This window comes from Cloeon dipterum, chromosome 1 (genome assembly GCF_949628265.1).
Source record: "Cloeon dipterum chromosome 1, ieCloDipt1.1, whole genome shotgun sequence".
In the NCBI taxonomy this organism is placed as follows: Eukaryota; Metazoa; Arthropoda; class Insecta; order Ephemeroptera; family Baetidae; genus Cloeon; species Cloeon dipterum.
In genome coordinates this window covers 22,211,087-22,233,947 of record NC_088786.1, presented here as the reverse complement: position 1 = coordinate 22,233,947, position 22,861 = coordinate 22,211,087, and the positions used below count along the sequence as shown (strand labels likewise).

The window sequence follows — 22,861 nt, the reverse complement described above, 5'->3', positions numbered from 1 at the left end:
TATAATAATAATTATTTTTAACAGTCACGCCTTCCAGCAACATGGCGTCAATGTTGCAATGCCAATAACCGATCAGATATGCCGCGACTATTGATTTTTTTGGTGCCTTTTCCAAATCATTTTCGTTGTGTTAAGTCATTCCTTGCCGATGGATGATGGCCGCGAATTATTCGTCCGTCGGCTTGCTGGCCAGCCGGCGCGCGGCGACGCACAAAACAAATCGGAATACATGCAGAGCCCAGAGAGCATAGCGAAAATCGCGAATTTCTTTTGTCTGTTGTGCTCTGGCTCGACTTGGAAGAAATTCTGTTTGATTTTTTTTATATAATATTTACTGTAAAAATAAAATTTATAAAAAGATCTGATTCGGTATTTGAACTAAAATTAGATTAATTCAATTTTGAATTAACTTTTCTTGGTACTATTTTAAAAACCTTTTTATAGTCTAAAAAGAGTAAAAATAACGCTCACCGTCTGGCTCTTTGCTAGATTATTTTACACCAAAATATCCTTATAAATATTAATTCCTTTAATCGTGATATTAGAAATTCATTTTATTTATTAAATCCCTTCATAAAATTAGTGCCAATATGCCATTATATATTTTTTATTATTTTAATTTAGGATAAAGGTTTAATATCTGAAGATCCTAATTTTGTAACAAAATGTAAATGAAACTGCTCACATTTTTACTATTGTAGACAAAATGTAAAATATATAATAAATTTTTCAAAGGCAAGGAACAAAAGTTGCTTAACAAAAATTGATCATTTTCCGCAACAATTAAGCTTCATAAAAAGTTGTGGTGATCTGGATTCCCACGAAATTCTGCATCGATTTCTGCAAGAGATGAAACTAGACGTGTGTTTTGAATTGAAAGTATCGCGCCGGACAAAGTGTTCGAGAGCATAACGGCGATGCCTTCTGTGCCTAAACGAGAAGAGCAGGTTGGCGTTCAGTTGGCACTTGATTCAAGTGTCAGTCGCCGGCGGTGAGGCTTATTTGGAAATAAGCAGAGAATTCCGAGTGGGAATAGCGGCTCATTTTAATTGTGACGACGAATGCTGCGCTGATTAAATTAAATTTAAGGCTGCGAGCTGAGTGGGGGATCTGACGTTTGTTCGCTTTCTTCCTTTCTTTCCCAGCTTCAAGGAGATGTGTGGCATGTGATCAAAAATGCCTTCAAAGGGAAAAAATTATTATTCCTTCGATCTCTATACTTTCATTGTCCGGACTTCTCGGAAATCGTAGGAGAGTAATATTTTCAATACCCAGCGTGTGTGTGTATGTTAATAAAAGAGCGCCGAGAGTGCTCTCCGCGAGGCCGCCATCTTATGTATTTTGGTTGGTGGGTGCTGCACTGGCTATTGTTGTGCTTGCTGTGATATCGAAAAGTCATGCTGCTGTGTTTATTAGATGCCCTCCGCGCGATCAAGAGCGGCCCAAGAGAGCGGAGCGGACACATCGCGCGTTTGCGGCAGCCGCGCCGTCCGACGCGCGGGGAGTCATTTTTCATTTTCTCATTAGCCTTGTCTTATTATCTCTAATGTTTCACACTTCTTGCACGCATCACGATCCACCCATTTTTTTCCAATGGCGAAAATTAAATTAAAAATTTTCTTAAATCCTCTTCAGGTGCTGATTTTTCCAAAGCGTGGAGCTCGTTTTTTTTCCAGATTTCTGCTCATTATTTGGATTCGAGCTAAAATTTTATCTTTTCGTGGAATTTATTATTAAAAATTTGAGCACACTTGAAAAGTTTTGCACAAATCTACATATGTAAATTTAATTAAATAGTAAAATTAGCAGCGGAAAACCAGCATGAAAATATTATGATTATCAACGTCTCTCACGTCTGACCGTTTTTCACTTGCAGTCGTTAATTTCATGAGTTATGAACATCATTTGGCTCCAGCAGCGGACTCTCCGATAGAGAGATCCTTTCTTGTCTTGTTATTATTCCAGGAATCGCCATGACACGCAAATACCCTGGCTGGCCAGAGTGATGCCTCTCCCGTGTATGATCTGGAGAGTGAGAGTTGTAATGTTACATCGCCGATCTTTAAGCCGCATGCAGACACTGGGCAAAAAGCGCACTCACAAACTAACGCTTTAGCTTCAAATACATCTTTTTAATACTAAAATACTCGCTTTTCCGACTAGGTATTTTATATCTTGTTTATTTCTCAGTTAGGAGGAAAAAATAAACTCCTGAAAATTGAAAAGATCAAGCTATTTCATGGATGATCTCCTTACTAAAATAACTAATATTAAATGATCTTGCGTAGAAAATTATAATAAATTCTTTCAGAGCCAGCTTTTTAAAATTTCTAAAAGAGATCCAGAGTTTTTTGTCACCTCTGCAATAGTTGTCTGTAAGTGGAGGTCGGCCTTTTTAGTAATCCAACAACATGTTCACACGACACGCCTGTCATGGCTTCCAATTTTTAATTTGTAAAAGCAAACAACTGTGACGAACGGCAGTATTTGCATCAACTTTTATATATCTATTGCATATTTTACCATTTTTTGAACTGTGATGTAAATACCGCAACTTAATGTGAAGCCGCGCCGATAGCAAATTGTGAATGTCCAGCTTTTGTTATATGTTTTGATAAATGTATGTTGTACACTCCCGTATGTTTAAAAAATTATTTAAAATTAAAAATAGAAACCACTCTTAACACGTTAAAATTAACCTTAACGTTTGCAATTGACACTGGGAGTTTTGATAAATATACTCATTGATTAAAAGTAGAGCAACATTTCAAAAATATCCAAGCAGACATACAGAGCAGAGTTATACTCATCTCCTCAAACATAATTGTCTTATAAATTAAAAGTAGTGTAAATAAATAATGAAGAAGACATTGTCGAGAGTAAATGGCACGTACACTTTAATTGCTTGATTTGAGTGAAAAGCGGATCTGCAGTGGCATTGTTTGTGGAAAGCCGTTGCGCGAAAAATTCACTTTTTCACGCGAGTTGAAATTCCCGCCTGCAGTACATCCGCGTGCACCTCTCTGTGCCGCATTCGCTTTTAATTGATTTCAATCGATTTTAGAAAGTGATATGCCGCGCGACGCATTGCTTTTTTGTTTGGACGGCGGCACTAAAAGAAGTGACAGAACACATCAGCCATGACAAAAGACTTGATCTAGTTTTTTACACGCACATCCTCCTACTGTGTCACACCATTCTCGAACACCGACCGTTCTGAGAATCGATGCTTGGGCAACTCTTTCCTTCAAGAAACATCTACATGTTCGAAATCTGATTCAGCCTCGCATTTTCTCTTACCATTCAGTTCAATCGTTTGGGAATAATTAATTTTTAGCAACACAGGAACAAACTTGAAAATTTATTATGAATTTATCCAATAATTTGATTGTTGCCATTTTAACAAATATTAATTTTCTGGGCTCTTTGGATCATTTAATAAATGCTACCTTTACGATTAAAGTCTTCCGAGATGAGGTTGACATTTTCACTTTCAAAATATAAACCAAGCCTAATAAATTACGTAAAAGTATAAAATTGCTAATTTTGTTCCTGCAAGCTACACAATGTTGAAGCAAAAAATTATATAATGAAATCTTTAAACATGACCGTATCAAAAAATTTACTCATGGATGAGTGGTCTGATAGACACTAGCAATGTTGCTGTACCGGAATCAGTTTGACTTGTATATGATCTTTTTCATTATTTATTTAATATTATTTCCAATTAAATATGCTAATGTGTGTCCCATTTAGTAATATTAAAACAATTTTAGTAAATCACGACGCAAAGAGCATGCAGGTTTTTCGTGTATGTAAAATCCGGGAACCCCTTCTTTGCTTTCGTGCCACTAGAACAAGAGCCCCGGTTCCGTCTTGCATGGAGAACAGGCCAACCCGTTGGCCTTCCCTGACTTGCCTAGTTTCTCGGCAGCCGCGGCCATCAATTTGGCCCAGCCGCCTTTTTCGCGCCCTTCTTTCCCTCCTGTAACAAAATTGGTAAGCCCATCTTGGGCACTCAGAGTTACTCTCGAACCCGTATTTCCCCAAGACAGTTCACTGCATAAACGATTGATTAAAAAATACCATCTCTAACCGCGCTTTTTACTTACTTGGTTATCACTTGTCCCAATATGTATATTGATGACACAAATGATGTTTGCAAGACGCAGGGAAATCTTTCACACTGCTCTCCTCGAGTGTCGGTATGGCAGGTCATTTCATGGCTTTGACAACCCTGAAGAAGAAAGCTTCTTGGCCAAGAATACGTCTTCACATTGGCCATTGGCGGTGGCTGCAGCCTAGGGTGACAGCTATTCGCACCGCTAATGCGTAACTGTCGGCATTCCATGATACTGGAGCGCGCATCGAAATTTTATTGCTCCGCCTTGGTGTCGCTGTAAAAGGCTTAGTTAGGTCCATTGTTCTTGAAGTGCATTTCAACTGGCTTGATTTTTGATTTGCATGCCTTGTAGCCGCGGTGGTTGCTTTCCACATACAAAGTGCTTCGCCTTTTTCTACACTACATCAAGTCCTATACACAAATCCATTTAATATTTTTACATTGATCTCATTGTCAGCACTAAAAAATACGTTGTTAAGTATTTATTTTTAGCACACTGTTTTGTTTATAAAATGTTTGTCTTGCACTATTATGAGAGAAAAAAATCGATAATTCGGTCATTTCATGGGCAGATTGGGTCGTGGCGGCTTTGAGTTGCTCGGCTCACTCAAAAGTCACTAGATTGATTCAAAGTGTTGCGCTGTTTTTTTGAATGATTGGAGGATTCTTTCATGCGTTAGTTGGCTCTTGTTGTTTACGATGGGAAAGATGAGGCGAAATTCCGAGAAATGCGGTCTCTTGATTGTCAGGCATAGTTAGTCTCTCCTCGTCGCTGCGTTATTCATAGTGTGCTCGCCGCTTGCTCCATGTGCCTAATATGCTGCATCATGAGTCGGAAAACAGTTAAAATTATACATAATTACCCCGTGCAGAGAGACAATAATCGTATTAAACTCGCCGCCGAGTCAGCCGAGCTTTTACCGTACTCAACCTTTGAACTGGTCTTTTTATTTTTCTGTCATTTCAACAGTGCAAAATCAACTAATAGATTTTCTTGATTTCCTATTATTGTCTTTTCTATTTAATAAGTGGGTTGTTTTAGAAAACCTTGAGTTCGTTTTATAGGTCTTTCACACATAGCAATCGTGTGTGTTTTGAAATATTTTGAGTGTATTTCACCTGACACAGTATGAATATTGTTTTTGGAAAATTTTGGGAAACGCCGAAAACTACTTTGAATATTCGGCCGCCTCGCGGTAAATACCATTAGCTTCCGCGGCTAGATGCTTCTTGTATCATATAAAGAATCCTTCGAAGGACATGCCACCCGCATTGAAGTACTGTAAGTACTGTAACGCGGCACAGTATCCAACACTGGGCAAGGCGTACACATAACAAAAACATTTCGCTTTAGTGAACCTAGATTCACTCGATTTAAATTTTTGAACTTGGATGTTAAATTTATAAATTTATTTATCATTTTTTCAACATATTTTGACCCTTTTTCTTGATAATGATCTTGATTGATTAAAGCTGATCAGCTCTAATTTGATTTTTTAATGGCTCCTGGGATAGTTTGTATTTTAATAAAGCAATCTCAAAAATTTTACGTAGTATATTCCATGCTTTTGTATATATTCCAATTAAGGGCTAAATATTTTGGGTGGAGCAGAGCGAGTTGAAAAATATGGCTCTTAGATAGGTATGGAGTGCGATTTTTTGTTGAACTAGTCCAGGCGGGTGCTTATTCGGGTTCATTCAAGTCAACTAACTCAAGAATATTTTTTAAAATTGACTGTGATATTTGCTCCTTTCTAGAATGCGTGGATTAATTTAACGGGATGAATGTCTAGCATTTAAAAAAAGGCTCCAGTAACAAGGGCTGGTCCTTTTCTGGACTGGACTTCCTCCAATGAGGCCCGTGCGCCCATGTTATTCGTTCGCGATGCTTTTGGAACACGGGGGTTTTAGTGAGTTGATCACTATCAGGGGGTCGCCCAACTTGAAAGTTGACGACCTCTTAAAATTTATTTGTGCAGACCTAAAAAATTTCACTTGTAAAATTAAACCTTTTAAAGCACAGAGATCATAAATATTATTCTGGCGGCTGAGCCAACGCGCTAATTGAGTTAGCGTAGTTATGGATGAACCACACCGACAGGTGACAGAAAATATAATTTGTTTTGCCTCCGTGCGCTTGCACAACGAGTGCTGCGAAGCAACCAGTAAAGACGGGATCTAAGTCGGCCACTTCCTGTCTGCTAAATATGGTGACAACGTGGGCCCTAATTAACAATTAATTGACGTCAGCACCATTCATTCATCCACGTGGTTCCAATTTTTTGCAAAAATATCCAGCAGCTGACGTAAAAAAGAAGCAATTTTTGGCTTCTTGCGTGGGTACCGAGGAAAATATCTGATTTTCGCCATCCGGTGAGTATAACGTATCAATAAAATATAGAGCCACATCTTGGGGCCAGATAGATTTCCTAGAAAGTTAAATATACTGATTGCAGATATTCCAGCCCACAATATCTATTAATAAGTTATTTATGATAGCCATAGCAGATTCGGAGAAACAAAACTGCTATCTTTAACCAAAATTTAAAATGTATTTGATTTAGTCAAACCGCGTGAAGCACTTTCCTTTAAACATGATGTGCATGATGTACGTCAAAAAGCTGTACATGTTTAGAGGGATTTCAAAATACGATAAAAATATTAATCATATTAATATTGAATTAAAAGAGTAAGAAATGTTTTCTTTAAACAACCGTAAATAAAACGGTAACATATCGTTTCAAAATTTTAATTGATTTACAAAAAGATTTTAATGTGTGATTTTTTGTGATGTGTTACTAATACTAGTCTGGGCTCACTTCGGCTTTGTCCGCAAGGGCAGGGTCTTAGTAACGTGTTTTCCTGAAGTGTCGCCCTTTCTCACATGATTTCTATTTGTATTTGACTTGTGATAACATTAATGTATTATGAAAAAGTGTGAGAATAAATAATAATAAAAAATAATAAAACACGGAAAGCAGATTTTTCTCATTTTTAATTGTGCATGAAATATTTTTTCAGCACGAATGCACTATTTTAATGAATTATTTTTTTAGACCGGAAATGGGTCGCCAGTTATTGAGAGTACATAGAGTGGAAAACATTCGTGGGATGAAACATACATGAATTTTTCCAATCAACCTCCCGAAAACAATAAACGTTTCACTTACCTAATTAACAAGTTAAAATTTTCCTTCGAACTATTTTTATCATTGAGTAAGATCAAATAGGAGACTTAATCTTTTTCCTAAATGGTTTAGGGATTGTTCAAATAAAAGTTTTGATCGTTTTACCATCATTTGACTGTTTACTACCAAACGAAACATGAAAATATTAAATCGTTCAATTAGCAGTTTAAATGGTTTCTCCGTATTTTGCGCGATTTTGGCTAGTTTTCCTGGTGCAAGAACCCCGCAGGTCACGTCAAATTTTGGATGCTGGACTAAATAAATAATGAGCAACAAGCGGTTTGCTTGTTTAGCGCGCGCGAATGAGTGTGGTTTACCCGCTGTAAAATTTTGATCCTGCTCTAACTGTTAATTTTGACACAGAGAGCAAACTCTATGCGCAGCAAATGAGAGATTATAACAAATAACAAATTATATTTGTGCACCGTGTTTTCAATAATTATTTCGCGCACTTGCACAATAAAGAGGTCGAATAATTGCTCGCCGAGAGAGAGGGACTCATTACAAACACGCCCGGCGTGCAATTATCACTTTATGATTGTTAATTGTCGAGGAAAACCTAATGTGTAATCTCTAACACTGCGAGAAATTAACCTCATTCGAAGGAAAAAATCTAGCAAATCCGCTGAAACGCTCGCTACTCAGCCTAAATACACGGAAATCTACCGGCCGCAGCGCCCATCTGTCTGCAAGAAAGTTAAGAGTGCGTGTGCGGTCTAGACACAGATTTCTGCTGCGAATCACACTCGCCCGCTATTTTGGCAAACAGCTCCAGACATCAGTGAAGTGCACATTCACCAAACTTCCTGCTGCCGCCGGCAGTGTCATTACAGTACAACGGCAGCTATTTGTTTTTTCTTCCTTGAAATTGAAATAACCGCCTTGGAAAACTCATGATCAAAAATTAAATTTGGGAATTTTTATCAACAGCTATATTTTGCTATTTAGTAAACCTTGTATAATTAAATTAGACTGGAGGTCCTGTAAAGAAACAAAACAAAGTATTAAATTGTTTGTCTCTGAAATAGCCGCGCATAATTTATCAAGGTAACCATTTGTCGCTTTCTCAATCAACCTTTTGGCAAGCGTTGCGATTTAGGCTGCCACGTTTTGAGATGCACGAGCAAATTTGAAGAAGAGCAGCTCTGTGTGACATTTTTTGCTTTTAAAGTTTATGAACTAATAATAAGGTCACAGTTAATGCTAATTTAAATGTTCGCCATGCACCGCTCACTGCTAATTTCAATTTAGTACATTAACATCTTTATTTTTATAGTCTTGCTTTAGCAATATAATGCATTTACCTAAAAAAAATCATGCCCTTATATAATGGAAAGAACGCAAACATCTTTCCATACTGTCCTTAAAATTTCGCCTTATATAATAATGCTCCCGAAATAATGATCTGAATCCTTTTAGCAAAATTTTCTTTAATTATATCTGTTGCAACCAAACGCTTTTATCAGTAATCTCACTTTCTCCTGTTTTTTTCCGAAAAGGATCTTAAACCTTACCCGAAATTTACGGACTGAAATTGTTTATACATACCTTTGTACAATTCCTAAAATAAAAATTTATTTTAATCTACAGACTTTTGGCAATGAAATTATTTAATATTATGTAGAACAGTTGCGTGCTCTTGTTTATAAAAAAAATCGTTTCAATGCAAATATAGTTTTAATAAACTGCTTGTTTTTCTTGAAGATAACGACCTAGAAAAAATAACTATAAAGTCAAAGTCTAAAGAATTGACACAAAAGCAATTGACTATTTTTTTATTTTTACTGCATGAGAAATAATAAAACAGTAAGTTAGATTAGTTAATCGTTCTACACAAGTACCTGTGATGTCTGTTGGGTAAAAAGGGTTAAAAATATGCAAATAAATTTCGTACCAACTCTATTGGCAAGACTAGAATTGATTTGGTTTGGCGTTTTTTACATAAGCTTCATTTTCGCTACATTTTGAGCTACAATAATGTTCAGAAAAAATCTAATTAGGTTAACTATGCTCATTAAATTTGTCAAATGTTGAGTTGACGAAACTGGGCGCACAAAGTCGAATATTTGGGATTGCACAACGGGATATTTGATGTACTCGACGAGAAACTCACCTGAGCCTTAACAAATAGGCTTACTTATTGAAACTGTATAATAAATGAAATTAGATTAACTTCACGGTGCATATTCTTTAATTGCTAACTATTTTTATCTTGATTTGGCAATGACTGAGAATATTTCTCTTTGTGCTCTATGTGCGTCACGCTAGTGTGTGTGTTGTCGGTGCGTATGTGCATAAAATTGATGATTGTCGCGGCACGAGGTATTTTTTAATTACACCACAGTTTATCTCTTCCACAGAAGCGTTTTTTCCGCCTAATTTGCCCTCGTCGTGAGTGTGTGACCGCGGCCGGCGTCGGAATAAAAGAGGTGCCAATTGTTCAATTTGTATGCGCGCAAGGTAAAATGCTAAAAAGTGATACAAAATTACAACTCCAACGGCGAGAGACGGCACAAACATGTTACAGTACACAAAACAAGGCAGGCTCGCGAAATGAAAACTCAAGGTCTTGCCGGCGTATAATTGTGCTGGGCAAGCGAATTATATTAGAACACACACCGAAGCCGCACAACGACGGCACACACACACACACACACACACACACACACTCACTCCTAGCTAATTGCAGAATGATGACGGCCAAAATATAATAAAGAGGCACCTCAAGTATTTTTCAGCAAAAAGAAAGAATTTTCTTTGGAAACGAAAATTTCCTACTATTCTCCCACCGCGCGGCGCAACATTTCATTTTCGGTCCCTCGCGTGTGCGTGTTTTTCAAGAAAATGATTAAAAGACTCGTTTATATATATTTGCCGCCTATAAGTGAATTGTGTCGTTCCAGTTGCTCCACACTGGCCTATCGGAACGCATCCGCGGCAGCAGCTTCTCCTGCGTACCTAGTGCGATTGCCCGACGGCTGATCAGCGCCGGTTGCATAACCACGTTCTCCTGGCTATATTTGGCGGATGACACGGTCGCTTTTTCATCGGCTGCAGGCTATTTTTGGACACCAAATGCAGCTTGCGCTCCCTTCGACACTGCCCACGTGGATTTATCAAGTACGGACCGCGCTTGACGTGTTTATTTGTCTTTTGGTAAGCGACCAGCTTTCAACCTGATATGGCCAACTGCGGAGAAATATTAACCCTTTGTTTATTACCTTTTTACTAATTTAATGTAAGCAATTGGTTTAAAGTTTTGGTTTCAAAAATTTAAAACAGTGAAAACTGCCAAAAATTATAATTTGAATTATTTCGTGCTTTTATTCATTCATTTATGGGATGTTTGTAAATTTGTAATGGGAACACCACGCAACCTCTCGGCTCACTGCCCTGGTTGACAGAGGAAACCTGAGTGAGATGTGTCAGGTTGTAAAATGTGGAACCACGAAAAAAATTAAACGTTTAAACCGTGATAAAATCATCTTTCAAACTGAATAAAAAATGCTTCCCAAGACAAGAATGCAAGAAAATTAAGAATTAATTTTTTTAACGGCAAAATTCATGTTCACTTCAAATCCGACTCCCCTTTTTCATTCGACGAACATTGTCTGCACAATAAACGATAAACAAAATAAAGAATACGCTTCCTTCCAGATTGGCAAGTACCATACAAAAACACATCAAAGGCTTTTAGTGCGCGAGCAGAAGTCTGCTATTTAGTAATTAAATGGATTGAGTGTTGGAAATAGAGGGTTTTTTTTACATTCTTGGCCATCTTCCAGAAACACGAAAGGCGCGTCCGCGATAATACACATCATGTTGGAGAGTTGCAAGCTTCCACGCACGCGGCGGCGATGAAAATTCATAAAACACAACAGCATTGACGAAGACGCGCGCATAATTTACGACGTGTCGTGTGTTTATTGCTGTTCACTTTTAGAAGCGGGAAGCCATTTTAATGGAATCGGAGATGCAAAACAAACATTAAGACGACGAGCGCTAATCAGAATTTCGGGCCAAAAAGCGGCTTTCGAGTGTTTCTGCAGGGAAATCCCGCAGACTCGCAGACCGGAGCATGATCTCAACAACACGTCCAGTAGACGTCTGAAGTTTTCAAACAAACAGCTCTATTTTATTCCGCATTGGAAGAAGTAGGCGCAATATGCAAGGAATTCAGCCTGTTTACAGAAAAGTACGAAAGAGCTTTTAAGCGAAGGATGCGAGAGAGAGAGAGAGAGAGAGAGAGAGAGAGAGAGAGAGAGAGAGAGTGCGCTCGGCCGCCTCGCAGCCACACGCGGACTGACAGTGGAAATGGGAAGCCATTCATTTATTTTTAAAGTGCCGCTTGATTATTTTTCCGCGCTGAGTGATCGGCCGCAACCCTTTCCCAACAAAAACAACACAATCGAGAGAAATCCTTCAAAGAAACAAGCGCAGCGCTGCCTCGTTTGACGAGAGAGCCTCTGGCTCGGATATATTTTTGTCATCTATATCCTTCAGGAGGAGGCGAATGCGTGGATAATTTTAATTTTGGCACCTTTCTCCCCAAACTCTATTTCGGGTGCCGAATGTATAAAATCGACCGTTTCGCTCGCACCCAGCCGAGACACAAAGCCCGTCACGACTTCCGATGACATTTCGAGCTGAAAAATTGCATCCTTGTGGGCCGCGACCTGCCCGGTGCTCTGATTTCTTTCTCACCCAACCTTGGACGCGACGAGAGATGCGGCCGCTGAGCGCCGCCCGATGAGCGACGCAGGATATTGCATCAAAAATATTTATTTTTGTTTATGCTGTTAGCCGAGGGAATTCAACAACGCTTCGGTTGATAGTAAAAGGAGGCGCGATGAGTAGCGTATGCATGTATTTACGGACGCCGGGCTGCGTGTGAATTATTGGCACGCTGCCCGGCCTGTGTATCCCACAATGGCCAACTAGCTCGCGCGCCCCGACAGCACGCTCGCGGGATGCTGTTTGCGTGCTGATCCAGTTCTTTCTCGTAAGACCATTAAGTCAACCGGTGGAAACACACGCTGGCCGCAGCCCTCGATGAGCAGTCAACCCTCAGGTACGGATACGCCGTCTTGAACGCAGCAGACACACGGTGCTCAGTAAGGCTTCTATTATTAAGTTTAGTGTAATGAGCGATTACACGTTGCTTTTATGTGCTTTTATACGTGGCTGAGCCAATTAAAATGCCGTAGCTTGTTGGTGTTTGTGACATTTTTGGCTACACGATGTTTGTTAATTTCTCAAAATAGGCATTTTAGCTGCGAGCTCTTAAATTTTTCGGTGAATGAGCGTTTAGCTCTATGGGAATATCAGTGAGTTGAGTGGCCTGTCGAGGTTCAGCATTGCAAAGTTATTGCATCAGTCGGGTTTGCGTTCATTCAAGCTAAATGCACTGCTCAAAATAGGTATGGCAACGCAAGAAGAAGTCTAAAATGTAAATACTGATATCAGAATCGTTTAGAATTGCTCAAAACAAACGATTTCTCAAGATGTTTTAGCTTCAATTCATTTGGCATCTCCTAATAAATTTTTTAAAGCGTTCTACTGATGCTTATAATAGGTTATTTTACAGTTTCATAAATAGCAAAATTGTAATTTTGAAAAATCCATTAATTTAGTATAAAATTCACTTTTGATTGTACGTTTAGTTTTCTTCTTTTTATAGAAACACAAACATTGCAAAATAAGCAGGGATTATTGACATGAGTTAAACTAAAAATATGACACAAATAATGGCTTCACATTGTGTGGATTTCAACCAGAATGTGTACAGCTGAAAATAAAACGTAATGTCTTCCGCTCTCGTCACACTTTCTGCCGCTTTCTGATTAGCAGTAGTTTACTTAAAATACGCAAAACAAAATCCGCGCTGAGTCGTCAGAGATGCAAAAAATGTTGCTACATCAAACTGCTATTTATATTTCGATATTCTTCTTCATCGGGTGTTCTTTATTGATTAATATCAATGTCATTTAAAACATCATTTGAGCAAATCGTAATTAGTTCAAAAATAAAAGTCCTACTGCGTGCCATTTCCAACCATTAATTTATTTTAAACGTAATTGCACAAAGGTTTCTATTTTTACCCTGCTTCAGAAGTAATTGGGTTTTACATAAAGCATCCTAAAATTAGTTCAAGAACTATTAATCTTACTGTGTAAATGAAAATAGAGCGAGCTTTTCAATTATATTCCTATTGTATTGAGAGATTATTATTATATTGGGTATCAAACTCGATCAGATTCATGTTTCTAACAAACCGAAAATTGCATCGGAGAAAAAACTTTCCAGAATAATACAATTGTAAGTGTGGGATACCAAAAATAAATTCTCAAAATATTTAACAAATCCTGACCAAAGGACAAATTTCTGTCAATATACTGGATTCAAATAGAGGCTAGGGTTCTTGCGTGCTATTTATGATTTTTTACCATCAAACTGACTAAAAATTTGTAGCTGAGATAGAAAAAAATAATTATTACTTATGTATAAATAAGCAGTTCAGCGTTATTAATTAAAAGCTATATATATGTTTTTAGGGGTTACTTCTACATCAAGTGCAGGATTCGTTAGATTTGCATATGTGTTGTTTGTTCGTAAGTCAATAATACACTCATGATGTGTTAAACATTTTGTCAATTTCCACTTGCACATTACTTAATCACCATTGCATAAGTACGATTTCAATTCACCTTTATTATTTAAGGCGTGTTGCAATTGCATATTCTTGTAACAAATCGTTTCCAAAATTGGTCACTCACTCACTCAGTTCAGGGCTGTCAGAAATGAGTCAACGCGGACACAACTTCAAAGCACAATTACCGAGAGTGCAATATGAACGGTTTCAATTTTCCACCGGCAAAGAAGCAGCTGATGAGTGTCTTTCTCTTTTTGCGGTCAGTTTTATGACTGGTAATGAGAGCGGCTGCTCTTTCTGCAGCTCTTTCAACACACAATTATCAATTCTGAGGCAAATTACGCGATTAGCCGCTGCTTTAATCACCTCCTCGCGCGGCCGCCCCCAATTTGCGCAACCACCGCGGCTGCAGGCGGCTTTCTAACGCTTCATTAACCCCTTGACCTTTTTGTGTTTGCAGAGAGTGTGGTGTGCATTTTTTTTTTTTTGCCACGGCGGCCGCAAGGAGCGCGGTCGAAAAGAGAATTATTACTTCATTACCGGCGGGCGACCGGCAAAAATAGCGGCTAGTCGGTATGGGTCGGTCAGCTCGCAGCGCTATGTATGTTTTGCCATTTCTTGCCACACACAAACACCTGAATTTTTGGCCCTCCAATGACGACGATGATGAGAATATTGACGGATGAAAGAGATTTTGCCGACCTAAAAGAGCCGCGCCGCCGACCGCAAAAGTTGAGCGTTTTTTCTGCGTGCCGCTTATTCACAGACATTCTGAATTGAATTATTAAACAACACAACAGACACACAGCGGACGCACCTCACGCTCGCTTGGCGTTCTCTTTTTTATGTCGAATAAAATTACGACATAATTACACCGCCGCCGCTGCTGTCCTGTCCTAAAGTGGCCACCTGAAAAACTGCAGAAATTCGATTTTAAACGACGCGGATTGCTGAATGCGCTAACTTGTTGCAGACGACTCGTATGGAGACCAGAGGTACTTTGACATGTCGTCACATATACAGAAAGTGGCGAAGAAAGGTAGGTTCTGCGGAATGAAAGTTGGAATAAACAGCTCAGCTCTGGCAGTTAAGAAAATAGCAGCATGAAATGAGCAAATCCCAGTGCCTACGTGTGTCCAGACAGCAACTTCTTCAAAAACCGACCTCAAACTAATTGTGTCCGCACTAAACTGTGTTATTAATGATTTACACAAATTCTTGGCCACGGCCGTGACAACGATCCCCCATTGAAACTATCCTTTACTGCCCAAACTTTAATTTCATTTTGCCCTAAAATTCTGACGTGCAATTTCTGCTTATTTTTCAGCTTTTCCAAAAGTGGTTGGCAATAACAATAAGGGTGACAGTAGCATCATGATAGAGGCGCCTTCCAGCGAATCTAATTCTGAATGTGAGTAAATCTTCTTTTCTTAACATCTATATTAAGAGCCTATTTCACAGAAAACTGGAATAATGCGTTATGCGTGTTCGTGCGGATAATATGTTGGGTTCTAGTTTTATAAGGGTTAATTTTTATAAGCATGAACCTTGAACTCCTCCCAGCCCATTTAAGTGTTAAGAATTAAGAAAGCATTTTACCATAATATGATTTGAAAACTGAACAATTGTAATAAAATAGATTTCTCACACAATTTTTTTGCACTCAGACATAAATAAAAATGAGTTAATTTAAAAAAAATGGTAAACTAATAATACAAAATAGGGTTTGTTTAAAATAATAGAATAGATTGTAAGTTTTAACTAGAATACATAAAATAATTAAAATGTGGAAAATTATCTTATGCAATTTTTAATTTTAAAGCAGACATTTTTCAATTAATTAAAACCGTTTTTTATAATTTAAGTTTTTTTAGGGTAAAACCAAGATTTTTTTACTGTCGGGCTCTTGCCCTTATGGATAGTGCAGAAGGCACAACCCGAATATATATTTAAGATTTTAATTCAATATTTATTGTGCCTGTTTTTAGAATAGCTTCTTTTGAATTTGGGTGCGGGAAACATAATTTTGAATCCTAAACCTTCTTGAGGGAAAACACCGTACTATTAGAGACCCTCAAGGGCAGCAAATAATTTTAGGAAATTAAATGATTTCTTTCATGTTAATTAATAAATGAAAACATATTTATGAGCGTTTTATATTTCATAAAAATGAATGAGTATGCGTCTGCTCAAATCTGAGGACGCAATGACTTGCGTCTAGAGACGGCGGAAGAGTGATACAGATGTCCCCAGCGGATGGTCTGTCTGGGACTCTGCGAGCGAAATTGCGCCCACGGCAAAAGCAAGGGACCACCAATGAGTGTCATTCTTTCTTAATTGATTATACACCATCTTTGTTTTAATGAATGTAAGAGGCCGTTCTCTGAGTCGATTGGTCTGGCCGCCGCTGAGAGGTATGTCCAATAATAAGCTGCGAGCAGCGGCCATACGTACGTGTGTGGGATTCGCGGAGCAAAAAGAGCGCACCGCGTCTCCGTCGGCCGGCCGGCCGGCCAGATAATTGCCGCGCGGCGGCCGAGTCGCCGCGCAAAGTGCGTTTTTTCTCCGTTTCCTCTCTCACCTCGGTTTTCGAATTTGTGTCTGTCAGACATGCATGCGTTTGTGGTCGAACGCTCGCACACGATGGTTAAGTAACTGTCCGTCTGGGAAAAAGAGAAAGATGGGCAGGTATTTTTAAGTAGCGGTCCGGCTTGCTCAATTAGTTTTGTACACACTCGGAGAGAGCAGTCACACGCGCATTTTGGGTGAACGAACCTGATGAGACATAATGTCACAGCAGCATTATTTCCATGTCACGCTGTCTGGGCCGATTTCGTGAAAGTTGGTCAGCCTCGGACGTGCTGACACTTTTTCGAGCGGGAGCGTCAGATTTTCCGCGAACAAAATGACGAGTAGAGCGGAGTAGAGTGCGACTATGTACGCACGCATTTGTGTGGATCCGCGACCACTAGTTGACATTCCCATCAGAGGCATTTTCTCTGCAACTCTGCTGAATACTAACAAAATGCATATCATGCGAGAATGCGCGGCCTCCTTCCGATTGATTTGCAGAAAAGGTGAAAAATGGCTGCCAATACGTCGATTCGATAGAAATATGATTCATAAAACGGTATCGTTGGTGAAATTTTAAAATTTTACAGTTGTTTATTGGCACTCTAAAATCGAGCTATTGGGTCAACATAGCAGCATTATATTTTTATTGAGCCAAATTTCTGCCGTTCTTGAAATAAAATGATATTTTTTATCTTCAAAATTGTTTGCGATTCCTGAAAGCTTTGCACGGTTGAGGTCATTTTTGAAAATCAGCCAGCTTTTCTCTAATAAATAAAAAGTTGATATTCAACACGATTAACTGTTCGGGAAACTGAAGTATAATTAAATTAGAAATATTTATATTTTGGTTAAATTTTTGTAAAATATTGGCGCGTAAAATATATTTTTTTAAATACACAAATTATGCATCTTGCCAAAATTTTAAGCTACAAATTAAATTAACTGTTAAAAAGGTGTAATAGGGATGAATAATCACTTATCTTCTACCTTTCCTCTTCCTTAGGGTGCAACATTTACAATAGAATTAAATTCATATATGAGCAAATTCAGCCTTAATAACACATTTTCATACAAAACTATTTCTCCTTTTGAGCAAAGGTTTTCTATAAATACAAATAATAAATTTGGTACATTGATTCCTACCAATGAAATTGTCTAAAGAAAATATATTCATACGATATTTCAGCGAAAATTTCGGCTCTAAAAATAGTAATTTACAGTTTTTATTCGTTCTGATGTAAAAGTTAAAAAATCTAAAAAAAATAGCGTAGAAATAATTTCCAAAATTTGAAACTCCTGAGGGACCTTCCCATTTTGGTCGCAGATAATTGGCTTTATTCACATTTTAAGATTCTAATTATATCTGTAATTTAATCGACTTGAGTTGGTATTGGCTTAAATAACAATATGTATAATTTAGTAGAGGTCACAATTTTTCAATCAAAGTTCCGAGATTAGTAAATTAACGTCACCACGAAGTACCTACAAATCTCATAGAAGTGTAGTATTAGATTAGACTAAGTTCAGCCAGTTAATCCTGGGTAGTTTTGGAAAAATAATAATCAAAGCGCTCTTGGAATGATTAGTACAATCAGTTTATGCAGTTTAATGTACTCTTAATTATCCCGTGAGTTTTGTAAAATCCAGTTACGTATTTTTCAAAAACACCGGTGCATTTTTCGCGCATCAAAAATTTGGCTCGCTCAGATTTTTATCATTCAATGGGTGTTTGTGCTCAACGAATTCAACTGTCCTTCCAACGAGCTAAAATGCCATTCACCCTTTAGACGAACCTCAGTCATTAACAAAAGGGACAAGGAAATTTGGAATAACTTTAGACGGATGAGTCACGCACGAGTCGCACAATTGCTCTGCACTCGGCGGCAGATTTTAGTTCCTTCCTCCTCTTTGCGGCTGCTGTCCAGGGATTTCCAAGAGCATCCGCCGTCCCCGGGGGAGAGGGCAGCGAGGCATTGCGGAAAATTCAGAAAGGCCGCGACCGTCCTCATTATGCGAGAGTGCATTCCTGTGCCGGCCGGCAATTATAAGGCCAGGCTTTTTGTTTTGCGGCCGCCGTATCTGACCAACGTTTATTGTGAGTGTGCATGTGTGCGCGCTGATTCAGCTTTGGCAAAAAGTCCCGCGGCGGCTGCTGCGAATATTTCCTGTGAGCTGGACCCCCTTAGGCCCCAAGACAACCTTGTCGAGGTCACTGCGTGGTCACTAACCCTGCCAGTGGTGTGCCAATTATGCCACATCTGAACCACTGCGGCGGTACTTGAAACAAACACAAAAGAGTAATGAGTGCTGCCGTGCCGAGCTCTTTCCTCCTGAGCTTTTTTCTATACCGGCCGCCGTGAATATAATATCGGACGCGTCCTCTGCCGTGAGCGCGCCCGTTTTGTTTTATTGTTCGCTCGCCATCAATCACAAACACCTTTCAGCTCGGTCGGTTTAATTGTGCGCTCGTAAATTCGTCATGTGTTGACACGGGCATATTGATATTGCACAATATCGGCTTCGTGTTAGTTTGACACCGGCTGGAATTGTGTAAACACTGTAAATTAGAAACAAGATTTATGAAATGGTGAACTGATTTTGTAAAGTTTTCGAAATTAAACATTTTTTCTAATATCTAAGCCCGTAAAAATTTCAGGCATTTAAAACATCGAAATTAAATCTTCAAGTTTTTTCAATACATTGGCATTAAATATGGGTGTAAGCTATTTAAATATCTTCAATTTTCCTTCTCCTGCCAGTTAGAAATGGCGTGGAAACTTTTTAGGTGCAGTGGGGGTGGATAGTTTTTTTTAGTCAAGGCCACGACTCACGATTAAACGGCAAGCGGCAATTAAACGCCAAGCAGCATACATTTTCGGTAATAGATTACTCTCTACTTTAAAACAATAAAATCAAATAAATGACATACTAATTTTCAAACGTCTTTTTGATTTTAAAAAAATGGCAAGAAATCCAAAATAATTAGAAAATTACCACCTAATGTCATTGCAATTTATATAAAAAAATAAACGACTTGAAGGAGTTTTCACTCAAGAAATGCGTTTATTCTGATTTGTTGTAACATATAAGTTGAGAAATATTTAGCCTTAACTCTCAACCAACAAGGACAAGTCTGATTTAATTATAAAACTAATTTTTTCAGCTCTTATACTTACTTAAGAAAACATTCTAAAAGTGACAAAATTTATTTTCTGAAATTGTCAAACAGTAAAATACTACACTTTTAATTTTATCTTTAACTGTGGTTAAAATCAATATATGTATGTTTTGCTTCCCTGAAAAGTGCTTGTATAATTAAAAATTCATTTAGTGTCTTTCTTTATTCTTTTTCACTAAGTATTTTGTCTTCTCACTATCTCAAGCTGCCTCGTGCAAGAATAAGAAAAGTTACAGTAATTGTAACATATAATATTTCACTCTTCTTATAACTTTGTCAATAGTAGTACACCGTTGGTGTTTAATAAATTATCAATCTATCTAGAGTATGTTTCTACAATCATCAGTAAATTTTCCATTTAATGCCTTTCGTTATTTCTCCAAAAATCATCGTCATAATTCTTGAACTCCAAAAAGAACAATTTACTCCAGTCATTGAACACTGTCATATTTCATGTGTGCTCCAATAGTGTAAACCTGCAAAAAATCCTCCCTGAAATCAACAGGAACGTTAAAATAATGTTCGTAGAAGTTTCTCGTTCAAGTGTTGCGAACGGATTTGATATTAGAATGTCGGCCTTAAAATCCGAAGGATAATCTTGAAAATCTATCTTGAGGAAATCTCAAACATAGCTCTCCAATTACTTAATTGCCCGCAATTTGGCCGGCGTGCTGGGCCCTTTTGTGGTTAAAGAGAGACAGCAGCGGCGGGCACTGCTCGCGGATGGCTCAGAGCCCGACACCTATTACTTTGTAGGAGCACTAACAAGTGAACGCGCCAAGATTGGCGTATAATATGAGTTCTGCCCTCTCTCATCTGTCGCTCAAATGAGTCTCTCTGCTTTTTCCGAGAGTTGCTCCCTCGGGGCGGCGCGCGTGCAAAGTGGCGCCGAATCGCAGATTACTCCGTTTCGAGTGTTTAATTTGGCAGAGGAAATCGAGGAGCACGAAACAGCAGCGATATCAGCAGCGCGGCCGTCGGATTGACACAGCACTCGAGCGATAAACGAAAACGCGTTTCTGGGGCGTGTGTCGCGCTAATTTGTGATGACGATACACAATATCGAGATGCCGCCGCACAACAGCCTGCCATTATGCACGGCGGGCCACTCCAAAAAGCTGACGGCGTCAGCAGCTGTTCGCCGCTCCGGCCCAACGTGCCGAAGTGCTCTCCGCGGATAGTCTCCTTTAACCCGCTGATCGACTCGCGTCGGCCTCTGCAACCCCACGTGCCGCGCGGCCAACACTCTGGCCCCAAAATTTGAGGGTTTGTTTGCGTGACGTCTGTGCGCACGGTGGTGGTCTCGAAAAAAATCTCGAGAGACTGCTGGGCCGCCGTGGTTGCCATGGACACCACACGCAGCACTCACCCCTTGCCCGCGAAAATCAATTTGGAAATTTCACGGCCCAGTGAGATAATTTACGGTGGGACCTTGGGCGGTGCCTCTTGCTTTGGAGTCGACGCGTCGCTGAAAGGCTGTCGCCGCGGCGTTATGAAATTGCCGGCTGATTGGCGCTTGTTAGTGCCGGAGCGCCTGCCGTCTAGCCCACTTATGCAACACGATGAGCATCGCAGCATGGCACGTTGCATAGTCGGAGGCACCTCGCTCAGCTTCTGCCAGCAAAAATTTCGTTTGATTTTACTAACAGGATTTTGGGCGTTCATTTAGTCGTATCGATTGGAAGCAATTTTTAAACACGTCATCTTGAATAACAGTTTTAGAAGGCAGGGAAACTGCTTTTAGCAACACGTGAAAATTTGAATTGGTTTAAAAAAGTATAGTGTCAATAGACGATTGATTCATAAACTTAAAGCCAAATCTGGAATTGGACCTCAGTCTGTGCCAGTTTCAAGTGTTTGCTTTCCTGGATAAAGTCTTATCACGTTGTTAGCAAAAAATTACCGTTCCAACTAGCCAGCATTAACCTAAATTTTTAATATTTTTTTATAGTTTCGTTAAAAAGAAACATTTTGAGAAACCTCGTGCAGGAATGCAGGAAATGTTTTATTGAAATTATTCACAATGAAATAACCACAATGAAGTTCAATTACAAGATCGAAGCTATTTTAAAGTAATTTATAAATTATATTTTTCTACGTTGTTGGCGGCAACACGTAGTGAATTTAGTTGATTTTTTGAAAATGAAACTATTTACATAATTTTGGACTCATCTAAAGAGGAACAAGCTCTACAGTAAAAATTCAAATTAGAGTTATTTCTGAATTATATTACAATTGGCAACATTGCGGATTATAGAGGCCTTGCTATTTATTGACGACAAATATTCTAGATGCTTGGTTTTTATTTTATTTAGTCAACATCCACCAAACGGTACACCTTATCACATAGGGAATCTTCTTGCATTGAAATAAATTAAGGATTTTTCAAGGGAGACAGTTCTCGCAATTTTAAAAGCAGTAAAATCACACAAACCTTGCAGCTACTATTTTCGAAAACGCTGCGCTGCCTAAATATTTAACTTGGCGATTAGTTTTCTCCACACACTGAACAGACTAATTTACCTTTTTTTCCAATTGATGTTTTTGCTTTTTTTCTTCTTGATGTTGCAATAAATTGAGTAGCAATATTCTTAACTTTAAATCCAAACAACTTCGGCATTAACTCAATCCTTAGGGGATTGAGTTAATCATTTTTTTTGTTTGGTGGAGAGTACCATTTCGTCTTAAAACAGATCAAACACAAAACTTCCATCGCTTCGACGAGGAAATGGAATAATTGTATGTCCATCTCATGCGATTGTTCAAATAATCAACAATAAATCAGAGAGATTTCGTTTCCACACCAAACAAAAAAGAGACGCAGACAAATTTTGTTTTCGTAGCGGCAAGAGAGCATCGGCGTGTGCCACCATACCACGAAGCGATTGATCTGCAACGCACATCAAAATATTTGCGCACACTTGGAAAGGCTGGATGGAGGCAGCCGGGCCTCGGCCATGTATTTCGCGCCGTGTGTTCCACCAAACAAACATCACGCACTGCTGACTGCTCGGCTTGGACCGCGAATACAACAGCAGCAATATTATTTGAACCGTAAACGATCAAAAGCCAAATATTTGTTGGGCATGTGTTGCTGCACGGAATTCTTGCAAAAGAGCCGCCAACAATTGGTGGATATCGCGAAT

The 22,861-nt window shown here is 38.9% G+C and overlaps 1 protein-coding gene across 4 annotated transcripts in view; it reads left to right on the top strand.

Moving 5' to 3' along the window:
• Positions 1–11,655: 11,655 nt before the first annotated feature.
• Positions 11,656–22,861, top strand: part of LOC135941055 (Kv channel-interacting protein 4) — a 37,029-nt gene continuing 25,823 nt past the window's right edge. The window contains exons 1-3 of one of the 4 annotated variants that reach the window (XM_065486291.1): positions 11,656–12,382; positions 14,937–15,002; positions 15,291–15,374. In XM_065486291.1, coding sequence (XP_065342363.1) covers positions 12,364–12,382; positions 14,937–15,002; positions 15,291–15,374 — 169 coding nt within the window. In that variant the 5' untranslated portion in view covers positions 11,656–12,363. Of the gene's footprint in view, positions 12,426–14,936; positions 15,003–15,290; positions 15,375–22,861 lie in introns of all 4 variants that reach the window. The other 3 variants (XM_065486300.1, XM_065486310.1, XM_065486319.1) reach the window with 3 other exon arrangements.